This window comes from Canis lupus, chromosome 7 (genome assembly GCF_011100685.1).
Source record: "Canis lupus familiaris isolate Mischka breed German Shepherd chromosome 7, alternate assembly UU_Cfam_GSD_1.0, whole genome shotgun sequence".
Lineage (NCBI taxonomy): Eukaryota > Metazoa > Chordata > Mammalia > Carnivora > Canidae > Canis > Canis lupus.
In genome coordinates, this window is record NC_049228.1 from 77,700,368 (window position 1) to 77,718,177 (window position 17,810).

Below are 17,810 nucleotides of genomic sequence, written 5' to 3' on the forward strand. Positions count from 1 at the left end.
AGCTGGGTGAATTCCAGTGCTGGAGAACTCCACACCATGAGGGAACTAGGGAGTCCTAGGGTGCTGCCTCCAGGCAACAAGGCAAGATTTGGAGTGCTTGTTGTGGAACCTCTTTACCTGTACTCACAGCTGTGACCATGGGTCACTTTCCTCATTTCTTTGTGCCTCATTGTCCTCATCCTTCACATGAGAAGATCATTATTACCGTCAGTTATTGTGAGAGTCACTGGTTGGTATGTGTGACTGCTTGGAATGGTGCCGGGACAGAGTGAGCCCTCAGCAGGTGTGAGTGCCAGCAGGGTGATGGCCCAGCCATGGGCCAGTAGGTGGGGGCCAGGGACCAGTGAGCTCTTGGACACTTGTAGGGAACGGTCTGAAGTGGAGAGAGTCAGACAACACAGAAAAGGCCGCTGAGGCATGGGTGAGGGTGTCCTCAGGATATGACACACGAGGTGGCCAGGTGCCTGATGGAGCTTGTTCAGAGTCATGATGGGGTGCAAGGAGGACCATGGACAGCGGGGTGACGGGAGTGTAGAAAGTAGAAATGGCAAGTTGCAGGAAACTTAGCCGTGAAGCTAGAGAGGGAGGCAGTTACATGGAGAGCTTTGAGATTCGCTGGCCTGGGACCCCAGGAGAATCTGATGTCCATGGCCCTCCTCTGCTTTAACCAGCTCCTCCTCCTTCCCATGGCTAAAGGTCATTTGTGAGGTATTAGCAGATGTTACCTGCTGCCCCCTGTACCATGTGATAGCCAGGCAGGATTCACTTTGTAGGTTTTACTGATTGTCCTGTGTGTTAGGGTTCTCCAGGGGAACCGATGTTGCAGATGAAGTCCAACGGCATTTGGCGGGAGAGTTCTCTCGCAGAGCAGCAGCATCAGTCTCCCTCTGCTCAGGCCTGCAACCGATTGCATGAGACCTACCCACATTACAAAGGTCAATCAGCTTTACTGGTTAAGATGTTAACCTACCCAAAAACACCCTTGCAGAAAAACCCAGACAACCATTTGACAGAATACTTTGGGTACCCTGTGGCCCAGTCAAGTTGACGCACAAAATGAGCCATCACATCACACTCACTTGTGCTCAGATCTGTCTAGAACCTGAAGTGTAGGGACACCTGGGTGGCTCAGTGGTTGAGCATCTGCCTTGGGCCAGGACCCTGGGATCAAGTCCCAGGCTGGGCTCCCTGCATGGAGCCTGCTTCTCCCTCTGCCTGTGTCTCTGCCTCTCTCTGTCATGTGTCTCTCATGAAGAAGTAAATAAAATCTTAAAAAAAAAAAAAAGAACCTGAAGTGTACAGTCAGTATCACTAGGACTACGCCTCCAGTAGCTGCCTTTTCCCAGCCCAGCAAAGGAAAGACCCGTTGCATGTTAGAAGCCCCACTTCCGGCAGAGTTCTTCAGGGGTGCTGTTCTGTGGCTTCTGGAGCACACACAGGTTGCTCTGTAGTTCTGGGTACTTGCTGTACTGGGTACTTGTGTTACTGCTGGGGGCAGTAATACAAAGTCAGGACGGAGTGCAGGCAAGAAGGAGGATCAGGACAGGACCGTGTGTGATGCCTCTGACACTGTAGCTGGGGGCGACCCTTCCTTTAGTTTTGAAATGCAGGTGTCAGTGACTAAAGGCCCGTATTTTATGTATTACACAGTAATGGAATGTTATCTGGAGGGAAAGACCCAGGCCAGGAGGTCTATGAAGCATGCTTCATTAGTGAGCTGCTGAAAAAACATTAATTAAATAACAGCACATGCTGACTTACTGCTGGCAGAGTGAGAAAGTTTAAGTTCCCTAAGAGCAAAAATAGCTGTAGTAAAGGGCTTTAGCAGGGCCTGTCCCAGCAGCCCCGTGGGCCTTCCCCGGCAGATGGGCCTGTGGCCAGAGGCCCGACCGCTTGAGTCTACTGGTGATTTATTGAGAAAGCACAGCACTCTCTCACCACCATTCCTTGCAGTGTAGAAACGTTCATGAATTACACTTTTCTTAACCCAGCATTTTGTCATCCCACCTGAGATCTGTACATTGTGCACAGGCTTTTGTTTTTTTTGTTGTAAGTCATGAAGGTCTGGCAGGATTTGCTCTCAGGAACATCAGGGCGGCACAGAACTTTGCAGGTGTGTATGTCATTTTGTGTTCGAGACCATTACCTAGGAGTCCTCTTTTCCTGCCTGCAACCTCCTGGTGTCTGAGGTGAGGCTGTTACTGCAGAGGAGGGCACTAGGGCTCCCAGGAGCTCAGTGACAATTCCCCGCCTTGGTCTCCCAAGTGGAGCTGGAATTCAGACCTGCGTGATTCCAAACTGTAGGGGCACCGTCTGTTCTCCCTACTGATGTTATGAGATGGGCCCAAGTAGGAATTGCATTCCATACAGGAATTTCTCACGTGCAGTTCCTCCCCGAAGAACTAGAGCTTCCGAGTCCTGGGCCACTGAAAGGAGGCTAGTTTACACAGCTTCCCCACACCTGGGAATCCGCTTGAGTGTAGAAGTCCCATTACGATGCCTTTTGCCTTGTTGGGCCTGGGGCCTGAGGGGCAGGGCAGGACCTGTCCGGTGTCCCCAGGGGCGCTCAGGTGGTAGGCAGAGCCCTCCTGCCCTCCAGAAGTGTCCAGTGGATGAGCCTCGGCAGTGCCTCCCCGTGATGGTGTGTGTGGTGACTGGGATGTGTCAGGTGCTGCGGGAACCCCTGAGCTGAGCAGAAGGGCCTCACCCAGGCTGAGAGGGTTGAGGGCTCCAGGGGCGGCTTCCTGGAGTAGTGGGCTGCGAGCAGGTCCTCAGGAAAGACGGGGTCAGCCACTACAGGAGGAAGGGACATCGCGTCCAAAGACAAAACTGTGGAAGGGAGAACTAAGAGTGACAAGGGGGATGAGTGCTGTGCAGACTGGCCACAGAGGTTCTCCCCAAAGGACACGGGCCTGCCGTCCTCTTGGGGGGCCCAACAACGCGCAGGGGGTTCCAGGACATAGAGCTGCTGTGCTTGAGGTGGACAGCGCTTCAAAGGAGCAAGACAGAGAAGGTGGGGAAGCAGAGCAACGTGGGCAGGTGATACAGGCAGTGCGGGAAGGTCAGCATAGTTTGGGGATGTCACTCAGAAATGGGATCTCGGGGCTCAGTCGGTGAAGCATCTGCTTCATCTCTGGTCATGATCTCAGGGTGCTGGGATGGAGCCCCACGTCGGGCTCCCTGCTCAGCGGGGCATCTGCTTCTCCCTCTCTCCTCACGCTGCTCGTGCTCTCTCTCTCTCTCACACTCACAGTCCTTCTCTCTCTGTCTCAAATAAATAAACAAACAAATACATAAATAAATCTTTTTTAAAAAAAATGGAATCTACATCCTTGAGTGTGTAACTGGATGAGAGGGAGGAATTAAGGTGTCCCAGTGGGTGGGATCCAGGCCCTGAAGGAGCAGCAGCCAGTGCGACAGGGCTGGCCCCAGCACCTGCAAGTTGCCGGGGAGCAGGGTAGGCGGTGTGGCCTGCTGTGCTGTGAGGGGACATGGGCGTATGGAAGCTCCGTGACACGTGCCCACGTTGAAACAATCAGAGCACAGGAGTAGTAAACATTAATAGACCTGATCCTGGAGACCCAGGATCGAGTCCCACGTCGGGCTCCCTGCATGGAGCCTGCTTCTCCCTCTGCCTGTGTCTCTGCCTCTCTCCGTGTCTCTCATGAATAAGTAAATAAAATCTTAAAAAAAAAAAAAAAAAAGAACATGATTAGAGACTCTCCTCCCAAATGCATAAATCTCCCCTTCCCCGATGTGATCTGTAGTGAGGGGCCTGGGTCCGCCGTGCCCAGATGACATCGGACACTGCCCACACTGCCTACACAGGCTCCTGAGCACGTGTCTCCTCCACACAACAGAGCCGGGTGTCTTCAGGATGGGGAAGACCAAACGCGTAAACACCAAGGCCGTTAGATACGGCTTCTAGAGCGCACTTGCTGAAGTCTTCAGCTTTCCTTACCTGTGAGCTCAGTGTGTAGCAGCTGAGAAATCGTCATTCAGATGTTTCCCAAGACCTAGCCCCTCCCTAGGCTGCAAAATCTACTTGGGGGAGGTGGATACAGGGGCCAGGCGGGGCTCCTTCACCCGTGTGGACGGCTGTGGAGTCTCAGAGGCCAGCTGTGTGGTTTACACACTTGGAGGGCGAATGCCCTGCTCTGCCTGCAGGAGTCGGAGGCTTGTCATAGAGGAGGTGATATCTGAGCTGAGTCACAGAGAACACACGGGCAAGGAGGAGGCTGGCGGTTCTGTGGGGGCAGGCTTGAGGGTGAGTGATTACTTGGGCTGGGGCATAGCAGTCATGGAGTGAGGAGGGGCAGGACAGGAGAACGCAGAGCTTAGGTGAGACCCGTGTGGTAAGTTGGTGCTTTGGCTTCCTTCACAGACTGGTGACAGAAGCAAGGCTGGTTCCTTTCTCTTCCCCACAGCAGCCCAGTTAGAAGCCTGGGAATGGGGCTCTGCTTCTCCAAGTCACTCAGGTGACTGTCAGGTCCCTGCCAGGTTCCCTGTCACTTGTTGCCTTAAGGAGTTGCTCTCTTCCCATGTGACCAAAGCTGACCTCTCACCACACATTATCAGCTGGTGGCAAGGGGGGAAGGACAGGAGGGAGTAGTGTGCAAATAGTGGCCTTTTAAGGATGTGACTCAGAAGTTGCACATATCCCTTCTGTTCACATCCTCCTGGGCAGAACCCGGGGCCGGGCCTACCTGCACAAGAGGCAGACAGATGTGGACTGTTGACCTTGCTCAACCTGGGGCTTCTGTTCCTGAAAGGAAGAAGAGGATACTGGCTATTTGGGATCAAATAGTCTCTGCTAGGAGGTCAAGTCTCAGGAAGCTGTGGTTATACCACCATTGGGAGGTTTTTGTTGTTGTTGTTGTTGTTGTTGTTTTCCATTGGGAGTTTTGTATCCTCAGAATGCTAGGGAGCTGCTAAGTGCTTTATGCTGGGGAGATCCGTGATAACGGGCAGGGGTTTAGCAAGCCCTTCTGGCTGCTGTGCAGTGAGTGGACAGGAGTGCCTAACGCAGATTTGGGCTGGCTCCAGGAGGTGGGGCTCGTGGATGGAGGCTGGAAGAGGAGATGCCAAACACATGTTAACTCTCACAGGGTAACCAAAAAGCCTTAGTAAGACAAAACAGAGACTGAGGTGGTCCGTGTTCATACAAACTAGTGGTCCAGTCGGGAAAAATGTGCAGTCTATTCAAGCAGGCTGAAGTGTATTTTCTTCACAATCCAAAAAAATTTTGTGCACCTGCTCTATGCCAGGTACGATTCTAGAGGCAAGGAGTATGTGATAGGGAACCAAAGGGAGCAGCCTGCTCCCTGGGGAGACGTACTACCAACAGAGGGACAAACAAGATGACTTCAGATGGCATGAAATTTTGGATAGACTAGAAAATATGAAGTCCCTGGAACAAAAAGAAATTTGGTTAGCATCAGCCAGAAAACCGGAGTGGCCGAAGGATAGTGAACATGGGGGTGGCCTGTGGGAGGGGAGATTTGTAGGTCTGGGGTTTTTCCTAAAAGCCATGGAGGTCGTTGGGCAGCTCTAAGCATTAAAGTGTTAGGAGCTGACGTATGTTTAAAGATCACTGTTGCTTCGCCACAGAGACTACAGGGCGCGTGGTTGGAATTGTAACATTGAACTCTACATACAATACATGTGGAGAGGGGCAAGGGCAAGAGGAAACCCGTGTCCTCTCAGGGCAGAGGTCCCAGGACACCCCAGCTCCTGAGGACCTGTCCTCATTCTGGGGTTTGAGAACCTGCTCTCAGCCCAGCAACTCCTGTGTGGCCCACAGGTCTGGTGTCACCACAGAACTTGTCAGAAATGCAGACGTCAGACCTCAAACCCCACACCTTCTTAACCAGTTTTCACTTCAGCAAGATCTCTGATGACTCATGCACAGTGAACTTTGAGAAACTGGTGGCATGTCCTCTGGTCTTCCTCTCTCCTTCCCTAGAACTATATGCATACATACCCCACACACAACCTTACACACTCCCTTCACACCTCCCTACACACATGTCGCACAGGTATCACACACATACACATATACAGACCACGCACATCACATGCACACGTACAAACCACACATATATCACAAATGTGCACGTATAAACACACCACAGACACCCCGACATGCCACACTGAATTGTCATACAAGATACAAGCTCACTGCCACATGACCTGTGGAACCAAGGTCTGGACTAACCCAAGATTTAGGGATCCTTGGAGGACAAGGCCATGATACAGGGGTTAGATTTGAAGAGTTTCAAATTTATAAGCAAGGAACTTGTGGAGATTCCTTTGGTGGGAACTTACTGTGTGCAAATTGATGTTTAAGAAGATTAGCCTGACAGTACTAAGCAGGATGTTGCGAATAGAAGGGACAGGAAGGGGATCCCGGGGCGGCTCAGTGGTTTGGTGCCTGCCTTCGGCCCAGGGGGGTGATCCCGGGGTCCTGGGATCAAGTCCCACACATTGGGCTCCCTGCGTGGAGCCTGCTTCTCTCTCTGCCTGTGTCTCTGCCTCTGTGTGTGTGTGTGTGTCTCATGAATAAATAAATAAAATCGTTAAAAAAGGGAGGGGGGGACAGGAAGGCCACAGTGGCAGTGTGGGGACTGGCACAGAAATATTCACAGATTTTGCAGGAGTGCTATATGCTTTGTCTTTTGCATTATTTACAAAATTACCCTTTAGATTTTCTGTCGTATGTGTCTGTGTGCCATCAAGATGAACAAGAGGAGCCCCCTGTCTAGGCCTAGCGCTTCTGGGGGCTGGCATTAGGAGGGGGCCATAATGTGAGCCGCATAAAAACAGGGATCGCTCCATGTCTCGGGGTCTCTTGCACAGTCTTTAAATTCCATGGGCAGCCCTCATCTCTACAGACTAGGGGGTCGTCTCCTCCTGCCATCATCCTCTTCGACAAGTGGGACGTGAAACAGGCACTCAGGAGACATTACCTAACATGGAGTCTAGGTTGCTGAGTGAGTGATGGTGCTCTGGAAGGAAAGGCGGGGTCTTGGGGTAGCAGCCAGTTTGGAAGGCAAGGTCTGAAGTCTTTTTAGGTGTCCTGACTTTGTCATCGTGCTGAGGGAAACACTGGGTCGTGACAAGGCCTGGGCTGGAGAAGGCGTAATTTTTATTACATAGAGTAGACCTGGTCCTTCTCAGGGTGCCCTGTGACTGATTAACCACTCCAGCTGCCCTCCCATCTGGGCCTTCCCGGGGTCCCTGGGGAGGCCCCCTCTTCCCTGTGCCTCTATACTTGCCCGCAACAGGTCTGGCCCAGGAGTGCCGGGGCTCGCACACCCACAGTCTACCTGTGAGCCCAGACCTGGGGTCAGAGAGGCCCTGGCACCTGCGCCAGCCCACGTGTACATCCGCTTTGGCCGCTCAGTGGTACCCTGACTGAAGCAGCAGGGAGAGTGCCTTTCTCTTGGTGGAGTACCCCTTACTCTCTCCGAAGGCTCCCCATTTGAACGTTTATAATCTGGATGCAAGAGCATGGTCCACTCCACATGATGCAAGATACTTTTTTTTATTATTTTTATTTTTTAAAGATTTTAATTTATTCATGAGAGACACACACACAGAGAGAGGCAGAGACACAAGAAGAGGGAGGAGAAGCAGGTTCCATGCAGGAGCCTGACGTGGGACTCGATCCCAGGTCCCCAGGATCACATACTGGGCTGAAGACAGTGCTAAACCACTGAGCCACCCAGGCTGCCCAAGATAATGTTTTTATAATGAAATCAAATTCTTGGGACTCTGAGGGCAAAGGTTTGTCAGCGACATCATCTTTCATTGAGAGGAGCTTCATGCTCTTTAGAACCACTGTTTTTCTTTTCCTTCAGAGAAAAATTGCTCCACAGGTAGGACAAGTGAGCCTCTTTCTGGTGAAAGAATAGTGGATAGTTAGGCTTGCTAGATGCCCCGAGAGACGTTCTGGGGTGTGATGTAAGGCCCCGGCGGCCGCCGTGATGGAAGCAGCCCATGGCCCTCAGACCCACACCCACCGCCTACTTCGGTTCAGAGCTTGGGTGCAGGAGGTGAGAGCACATGTGTTGGGGGACCCGGGTGCTCGTCAGGTAACTGCCTCCTGTACTCTTCTGTACTTTTATTTCAGATCATCAGAAAAGCCCTTTCTGAGGAAAAACGCGTCTCAACAAAAACATCAGCTGCTGACCTCGTGACAGAAACAGATCACCTCGTGGAAGGTTTAATTATTTCTGAGCTGCAGAAGAGGTTTCCTTCACACAGGTAGGTGTGTCCCTCGGGAGGGGACTCAGTAACATGCTGCCTGCGGCTAACTCAGGGTGCCACGCCACTGGTTGCAGGGGGCAGGCGTGAAACAGGGGGCCTCACAGTCTGCCTCCCCTGTGTTGATTGCCATGGAAAACACAATGTTTTCATCCACCCTACTGTCATCTTGACAACACTCACGTCAATATGTTACCTTATAAATACCGAGAAGCCTCCAGTTCTGTAACATGCTCAGGGGAAGTGTTTTAGAGTGTTGCGCAAGTGTCCCCTCTGCTAGGCCACTTGGCTTATTTCTGGAGGGACTTGTAGCCAGTTCTATTCTGTTCCCTGTCTGAGTCAGCCTGGTGGCCCCAGGTCTACCACCTGTTGGTGCGCCCCCGCTGGTGCTCTGTGAGGCCTTCTTCCCGGCAGGCTGGCGTCTGCCATAGGGAAGGCTGCTCTCCAACCCTAGCAGGTCCTCATGAGGACTCCACCTTCTCCAGAGCAGAAGTGCTTAACCCTTTTGGGGTCACCGTGTGGAGACTCCAATGCAAACCATTAATGTCTTCCCCAGAAAAACTGAAATATGTATGCAGTATTTTGCATCTAGTTCCAAGGGAACCCTGGACCTCAGCGGAGGACTTCCCTTGAGCTCTCAGGTGGGGATGGGGGCTTCTCAGGCCCTCCCTCATCCCTGGAGCTCTACAGAAGAGAGTTGGAAAACCACTGCCTGGGTGGGAGGGCTCCCTGTCCTCACGGAGGAGGCTGGATAGGGACTCTTGGATTTCTAGGTATGTATCGCTGATGGGCTTACAGAGCAGAGACATGGAAGGCAGTCTCCCTCAGCATCCATCTGACACAGGGTGGACACAGTAAAGTTTTTCCCTGTGAATGATTAAATGAAAGAAGGGTCAAGCCAGTGTTCAAACATACCTCCTTTCTTCCCTGTTGTTTCCTCCTAACTGGTTAGGTCATCTCAGGGTCACCAGCTCTCCCTTCAAAATTCTCTCTGCCAATGGGTCGTGTTTGTTTTGTTTTGTCCACAACCTTTGTGTGTGAGCGTCTGTTATTTCCTATTTCCTTATTCAGTGTGAAGTCAGGATTCCTGACATCTGTTGTAATATTTTAGAAGCTCGGAAATGTTTATGATTTTTTAACTTTTTGAAACATGAAGTTAAATGGGAATGTCAAGCGAATTCTATAGATTGCTTTTATTCTTTGAGAGGGAAAGACCGCAGTAACCAAGGAACTGTTTCTAGTTGAGGAGCTATTTTGGTACTTGAGGTTTCTGTGGTACTGGCCCAGGTGGCTGTGGCGGAGGCAAGGGCTGGCTCAGCTCTGTGGAGTCCTAGTAAAGCCCTGGAGGTCGCCGCAAGACCAGACGTAGTCATCGGGCTCCCGGCAGGTTTCATTTAGATCACTCTGGACAAACCAAATTCTGAAACGACATACACATTGTGTGTGTTGGCAGCAGTGGTTTGGGTCCACTCTTGTGTCAATATGGGACATGGATTCCATTTGACAAAGTGTATTTAAATATTCATTGCTGCATATCCCGGGACAAATATGTTCTATGAGTGATCGAAACACCTCCCCCAGCAACGCCGCTCCACCCTGCAGCCTGGATTCCCCAGAGGATCACCAAACTTTGAAGCTCCTTTGGAAAACCATTGACCCAGAGCACTGGCCCTCACCCAGGGTGTGTGCCAGGCCCACCTGGGCTTCTGTAGCCGGCTAATGCCAGGCCTCCATCTCTGAAAGAGCCCTGGGAGAGTCAGATGCACACACCTGACCAGGTATCTGTGATTTAGAGTGGTACTTCCCAAAGTGCCAGTCGGGCTGTGAGGGATGAGATGCGGCTGCCCCATGGTCACCCCTGGCTCTTTGCCACTTGCTTCTCAGCTCTGAGGGCAACACCAGGACCCAGAGAAAGGCTGGATGTCCTTCTTCTACTCTGTTCAGTTTGCCTAGAAAACTCAAATAGATAAAATAATTTTTCAACATATCTATGCCAAGTGTGGTGTGGTTTTTTTTGCCAATGACTAGGATTCAAAAGAATTTGGGAGGATTTAATTATGATTTAAATCATAGACAAATTGATGAATTTGCGATGAGAAAACTGCATACACATTGTAAAATAGCATACTGTAAGCTTTCTGTATTCAAAGTATTTACATATATCCCTTAAACAATGAATTAGCATAAATTTGCCTATCATCCTTTTTTTAGGAAGGACTCCGTGTTATTCTGAGCTTATGCCAGTCCCCATTTTTAGTCATTTATGAAATAATATTAACGATTGCGACTGTTTTATTTTGAATAAAATAAGAAATAACCTGGTGTAGGCTTCCTGTTATTTATTTGTTTGTTTGTTTGTTTATAAATATTTTATTTATTCATTCATGAGAGACACAGAGAGAGAGGCAGAGACACAGGCAGAGGGAGAAGCAGGCTCCATGCAGGGACCCTGATGTGGGACTTGATCCCTGGACTCCAGGATCACACCCTGGGCCGAAGGCAGGCACTCAACCACTGAGCCACCCAGGTGTCCCTGCTCCCTGTTTTATTATCTTATTGTACTCATTTGTGAAATCCAAAGTCTGGGTCCCCAATCTGGGAGACAGGAGTATGCTAAACCAAGGAACTGTAAGATTTCCATTTACTACTGCCCGCAGCTTTGGCAATTCACCCTGGTTCCTGGGATCTCAGCCTCCTCCTCTAGGACTGAGGCACCCAGCCAAGGTCATCCTGTGGTGGTAAAGACATAAAACAAACGAGCAGGTCCAGGTTGACAGTTAAAGCCCAGTATTGGCATTGACCACATTAGCCCGGTCTCCATCCAGGCCTGCCTTTGTGGGGTGCCTGAACCTGTTTCTAGTTGATGATTTTGACTCAGATCCAAGTTCTGCAACTTTGGGAATGTTCAGTAGTATCACCAAACCATATTTATATACACGTTGTCCATGTCCCTTTTGTCTGGGTTAGCAGAGGCAAAGGGAGGAACTAACTGCCCAGGACACCTAGCTGCCTCCTCTGTCCTGGCCTGGGCTCCCCTTTGCAGGCACGGCCTTGTCTATCGTGGTGACTCCTATGCCTTGCAGCGTGCCCTCTGTGCCCTGGACTTGGAAAAAATACGTTCCTAGCCACCACCGGCTATACACTTGTTTTCCACCCCTTTCCCACTGAGTTTTGTGCTGGGCACTCATGTCATCAGACAGCGGAGCCTGCTGCGATGCTGGCCAGGCCCACGAGCATTAACTGGCTCCCTAGTGAACTGCAGGGTGACCTTGACCTTGTCACAGAGTAAACAAACCAGCCAGAGAAAAAGGCCTCCATGCACTTGGCCGTCAGAATTATAAGAAGGGTTTGTTAGGACTATAAGAAAAAAAGAGTAGTTAAATTATGCAACAGAATATCATTCTAACTCTTACCCTGCTTTGAACCTTGCCCCAGGGGCTGCTTTCCTCTTGTATGTTAGATAGGCTTGTGAAAGGGCCCTTGAGCTCCCTAAATTTAGGCACGTGGATTTTTTTTTTCTATTGATGTTATGGATCTTATGTAGCTGTCCAAATGCTTTTATTAAGGTCTCTGTTATTTCGCACGTCCATCTGCAGAGAGCTGAAGAATGGTCTCGCCCATCCTGTAGGTACTGGCTCCCCACAGCGAGAACAGTCAGGTTTCAGTGAATAAACTACATCCCTCCTCACATAACAAGGAGGTATTTTTGGTGCCTCAGAAGAGTCAACACAGTCCAGGGCCCTGCCCCAAAGTGCCACGCACAGGTGCAAAGCAAATAGCAAGATGACGGACACTCCTTCCCCTCTGTTGCCCCGGGCAGCTGAGTAGAGAAGAGAACTCTTGGGTGTGAATAATCAGTCAACTGCTGGGAAAGTCCAGAGCTCCGTGTGATTTCTTTGAGTGCTTATCGGAAATGCTGTGCAGAACAAAAGCTGTGTCAACAGAAGCATTGTGGGTGCTGCCTTCCCCGGGCCGCCTGGTGACCCTGTCGACCATGTCGGTCCCACCTGTTGGGCTAGTGAGCCAGCAGCCCTCCTTGCCCTGTGTGTCCTAGGAAGCCCCGTTGGTGCACTGCAGGCTGTGCTACCTGACGCTTGTGTTAGCTGCCAGTCCTGTGAAGACTCCCCTCTTCCTTGCCAGGAGACCCCAGCAAGGGCTCCCCCCAACTCTAGTAGGTACCAGCTTCCCACTTAAATCAGGTTCAAAAAGAAATAAAACTCCACATTCCTCCTCAGCTCCTGGGAATTTTTCTTTGGATGTGAGTCACTTCCATTTCTATCTTGACCTCACTGCTTTATGGACCTTGTGCCCAATTTAAGATTTGGCACCTGATCCCTGTCTATGTGTGTTTTTAGGGTGTGATCCCTTTTTCTTTTTTTTCTCATCCTTTTTTTGAAATTTATTTATTCATGAGAAACACACAGAGAGAGGCAGAGGCACAAGCAGAGGGAGAAGCAGGCTCCCTGCAGGGAGTTCAATGTGGGACTTGATCCCAGGACCCCAGGATCACGGCCTGAGCCACCCAGGCATCCATCCCATGACCCCTTTTTCTTTAGAAACATAATCACAAGTCATGGCATGGGAGGAAAATCATGTAGCTATAGAAGAAGACATTGAAAGGAGATTTAATTCCTTGTCTTTGGCCAAGAAAACTGACAGAGCTAATGCCTTGCGTAATCATCAGTGATTCTGCATACCCATCACCTGCCTTCCTGCTGCAGTCAGGAGTGCAGGCTTCACTGCCTGGCTGCATCCTGCCCAGGTTGGCTTCTCTGACTTCATGTCCTTCATCACGCTCTGTCTACCATCTAGACCTGCCAGCCTGGATCACAGGATACAAATGACCCAAACCCCGAGGAGGGCGAATGATGGTAGGGAGGCAGTTCCCAGTGGAGGAGGGGAGGAGGGGACCAGAAGCAAACAGAAGCTAGAACTGGCGTCCTATGCATCTCTAGATTGTAGGCTTTTGGTTGCAGACTGTGCTCACCCAAGCGTTTTCTGCACGGGAGCCATTTGTTGGGATATGGATTTCTCAGGTGTCTTACTTCCCCATCCCTGGTGCTCTGGCTCTCCTGCATGGGTTCTCCAGGAGGCCGCACCTGGGTGGAGGTGAAATACATAACCTGAAGATGATACATGTCCACTCATCATACACACTGACAGATTTCAGATCCTTTATCAGACAGAGGGGGTAGATGGTTGTGTGTGTACACATAGGGCATGAGTTTCCTGAAGTGTGGAATGGGAAAGGTGGTCCCAAATGAATTATGGGGCATGTGACAGTGCTGTAGTGATGAACAGGGACGTCACAACGCATGGCACTGGTTCTTCCCTCTCAGTGTTGCAAAGACAACACTTGAGATGTAGCCAGTGGGAGTTAAGGAATTTCATAGCTTTTTGAAATTGCATTTAATTTCAATTATTTAATTTCAAACAGCCCCATGTAGCTAGGTGGTACCACATTGGATGGAGCACTTCCAGAGGTTTCTAGCCCAGTCTTTTTACTGGCAGTACAGTATCCATCTCATCTGCAAGCTTATTGTTGCCACATCTTAGGATAGGCGGTTCCTCTGGAAAAAGTGGTTCTGGGAGCATTTCGAGGCCCAGCAGGAGGGCCCCACTCTGGCCTTGTCGGGGGCTCAGCAGCTGCCTGATGGCCACAAGTGACAACACACCAGATACCAGCAGGAGGACAGAAAATGTTTCTTGTGTTTCACTCATTTATCCTTCTTATAAAAATATACTGCCTTCAGGTCTCCTTTTTCTCCAGTATAGACATGGACATAGCATTGAGAAGCTAATGGAAGGCTCTCCACAAGGCCTTGGGTTCACACATAAGCAGGTGTTTGCTCAGCACCTGCTGTGGTCTGGGGCCTGGTGCGACAAGGCGGTACAGGGGCAGAGGCCCCCCCTCTTAGTGGACCTGGGTTTGTTACATGAGTCATGGCCCAGACACTGTCATGTAAGCTTTGGATAGGGATGTGTTTTCCTTGTTCAGGTTCCTGACGGGAAATAGCCTGCTAAGTGTGGGTGGTCCCAAAGGGGCTTGTCTACAGAGGACTAATTATAAAGGAGGGGGCTGGGAACGGGGTCCACTGTAGCTGGTACAGGGCAGTATGAGCCTGAGTGCTGGGCTGGCCCTGTTCCTACAGGCTGTGTGGGTACCAGAGCATGAAGGGGAAGATGTGGCCTACTGAGGGGCTCGTAGGCCAGACACCAGGACGGAAAGGGCCTCTGAGGGGATACGGCTGCTCCTTTTTGAGCCTGAATGGTGGGCAGTTACAGTTGTCACCTTGTCTTCAGTTCAGAGGAGGCCAGGCTGCAGACAGACCTGGAAGTGTCAGCTATAGGTGACATCGAGTGCCTCAGGTCCAGTGAAGCAGTCCACCCCAGCCACAGCACTACCGACGGGAAGCTAAAGCCGCCGGAGCCCTGGGCCCTGCACCCTGGCCAGCCTTCCTCTATCATTTGTCTTCAACCTTTTCTCTTCCAGACTAGAGTGAGAGCAGAGTTTAGCTTTGCCTTAAAAGGTCTGTTTCTTTATTTTCTTAGTGTCCTTTATTCTTGTATTTGTTCGCCTGGCCCCCTCCCATGCCTTGATGTTTTCCCAAAACTCCTGCATCAAGGTGTCACTTCATGTTTTCTAAATCCTTCTGAGCAGGTAGGCCAGCAGACAGATCGAAAAATAGATGGGCTTTTACAGAGTCGGCCTGTGTTTGACCTAGAGAAACCATGATGAAATCTCTGCTGTGTCTGCTTTGTCTTTGATGGGACCGGAGGCAGCTTGAAGTACTTTGTGTTGAGTTCTTGGTGAGTTTTCTCAGGCTAAGCTCCTGCCCGCCACAGGTTCATTGCAGAAGAATCTGCAGCCGCTGGAGCCAAGTGCGTGCTCACCCCCAGCCCCACCTGGATCGTCGACCCCATTGATGGCACCTGCAACTTTGTGCACAGGTGAGCATAAGCATGGGTCACCCCTATTCTGGTCCTAACCCATCCTCTTCTTTTTTTTTTAAGATTTAATTTATTTATTCATGAGAGACACACAGAGAGAGGCAGAGACACAGGCAGAGGGAGAAGCAGGCTCCATGCAGGGAGCCCGATGCAGGACTCAATCCCGGGACTCCAGGATCACACCCTGGGCAGAAGGCAGGTGCTCAACTGCTGAGCTACCCAGGCGTCCCATACCTGTCCTTTTCTCTAAGACTGTCTTCCAAACAGCATTTTTTGAGGGAGGAGTATATAAACCTCTAGTAGGTTGATGGTCTCATTAAAAAGGTAATCATGTGTTGATCTTTTTTATTTTTAGTTCATTTATTTTTTTAAAGGTTTTCTTTATTTGAGAGTGTGAGAGAGAGCACGAGCCAAGGGGAAGGGCAGAGAGAGAGGGAGAAGCAGAATTCCCACTGAGCAGGGAGCCCGATGTGGGGCTCAATCCCAGGACCCTGAGATCATGACCTAAGCCAAAGGCAAATGCTTCACTGACTGAGCCCCCCAGGTGATCCTGTACTGATCTTTTTCAAAAAGGTATTCCAGCGTAGGTGAGATGCTCTCACAGTATATAGGAAATACTCATTTGTTTAAAACTATTGTGTTTGTCAGCTTTAAAATGTTAACGTTGAATGAAGAAGGACCCCTTAAGAAAGCCCCTGGAGAAACAAGCATGTAGCAGCCGCAGGAGCCCGGGTGTAGACAGCAGCACCTGAGGGTTGGCGCTCCAGGGCTGCCTTTGGGGATGAGAGCAGACCTCATGCAATCACGAGGCGGGATGAGGAAGCCCCCACTGGCAGCGGGCCAGGCCTAATCTGACTGAGCAAATAACAGCCAAAAGCAATAGGTTTTCAGGAGGTCAGAGATGTCCTTGGGGAGAGGAGAGGAGAGCTGCAGAGCTCGGGGAGGTGATAGGGACGTGGCCTCTGCTTGGGAAGCTCTGCCCAGTGGGGCGGGCATCAGAGCTGTGCAAGGACACGGGAGCAGCGAATGTGATGTGGTTTCCACAGATGGTTGCTTCTCCGACACGAACACACGTCAGGCCTCCTGGAGAGCTGGTTGGCACAGGCTCCAGCCCCCTCCAGGCTGGGCAGCCCGGGGCGTGCATTTCTCACAGGCACGCAGCCCAGACGAGGGGCGCAGGACCACATTTTGTAAGCCCCTTCTGCAAGTGGCTAGGAAATACTCCGTTTCCCAGAGTAATGTGAAAAAGCATGAGCACAGCTGGAATGGGGGGGCTTCGCTTCCAGTGCTGTCCTCAGTGTCTTGCCTCAAACAGCATGTTTATGTGTAAGTGTGTAAGGTAATCCTGATCCATCGTGTTAATCACCGCCCTTTCCTCAGTGGGGGCTGTCTTGAGAGTTTAATTTTTTTTATTTATTTTATTTATGATAGTCACACACACAGAGAGAGAGAGGCAGAGGGAGAAGCAGGCTCCATGCACCGGGAGACCCATGTGGGATTCGATCCCGGGTCCCCAGGATCACGCCCTGGGCCAAAGGCAGGCGCCAAACCGCTGCGCCACCCAAGGATCCCGGTTCTGCCCTTCTTACACTTACACCAGGGATCCCTGTCTTGAGAGTTTAGTCTGTGGTGCCCACACATTGCCTTTTGAGGCAATGGAAGAGTGCCATCTGCTGACAGCAACGGCATCAACAGACTCCTTTGAACTGCAGCGTGCCCACTGCCCCACCCTGGGTAGCGATTCCGCCCCACCCTGGGTAGCGATTCCGGGGACCCTCAGGTCTCCCCTCATAGGCGTGTGGTGCTGAGTGAAGCTGCCCTTCCGTCTGGCTTGTCACCTCTGTGTGCCATCCCTGGGCCAGGGCAGGCTGAGCCCTGAAACGTGCTGGAGCCCACACATCCACCTGTGGGCCCTGGTGGCCCCCAGGCACATGGGACCTGGGGACAGACAGGCAGCTAGGAGAAGAGTGTCATTTGGAAACCAGCTGTGGTGCTGGCGCTCAGATTCCAGAATACCTTCAAAGGGCCGCAGTGTCGCAATTCTCATGGCCCAAGGACATCAGAAGCCTTTGGCCACGGCAGCTCAGATGGTTCCTGTTCGTTCTTGTGTCCAACAGCGTCAGGGCTGAAGCAGGTGGGAGAGAGCTTTCCTGGGTATGAAGTGGAGCCTGGCGTGTGGTGTGCTTGCTCAGCGAGCCGACCACCGGTGACCGTGCTGGCTGCCACAGCCTTGGTCAAGGCTCACCTCCGGGCAGGCCTACTCTCAGAGCTTCCCTGTGGGTGAGTGGACCCACCTTCTCCTCCCTGCTTGCTGCTAAGCTCTGAGCCTCACATAAGAGAGAGATTATTTCAAAGGGGTACAGCAGCGGCAACAAAATCACAAAATAAAAACCACATACCATCTCCAATGTCACAACCTGCCTCCGATGGCTCTGGCGGTTGGCTGCCTGAGAGCTCACTCAGAAGACAGGGTGAGGAGGGGTATTGTCACGCAGACTTGGCCTCTGCATGGAGGCTGTGATGCCGCATCCTGAGGGCCTGAGGGCCTCTCCTCACCAGGGACATGGGTCTGGCCTTTTCAGAGTCTCTAC

The 17,810-nt window shown here is 51.2% G+C and overlaps 1 protein-coding gene across 3 annotated transcripts in view; it reads left to right on the forward strand.

Moving 5' to 3' along the window:
* Window positions 1-17,810, forward strand: part of IMPA2 (inositol monophosphatase 2) — a 45,341-nt gene that overhangs the window by 8,996 nt on the left and 18,535 nt on the right. For 2 of the 3 annotated variants that reach the window (XM_038543905.1, XM_038543906.1), the window contains exons 2-3: window positions 8,135-8,268; window positions 15,115-15,219. In XM_038543905.1, coding sequence (XP_038399833.1) covers window positions 8,135-8,268; window positions 15,115-15,219 — 239 coding nt within the window. Of the gene's footprint in view, window positions 1-4,132; window positions 4,268-8,134; window positions 8,269-15,114; window positions 15,220-17,810 lie in introns of those variants that run through there. The other variant, XM_038543903.1, reaches the window with a different exon arrangement.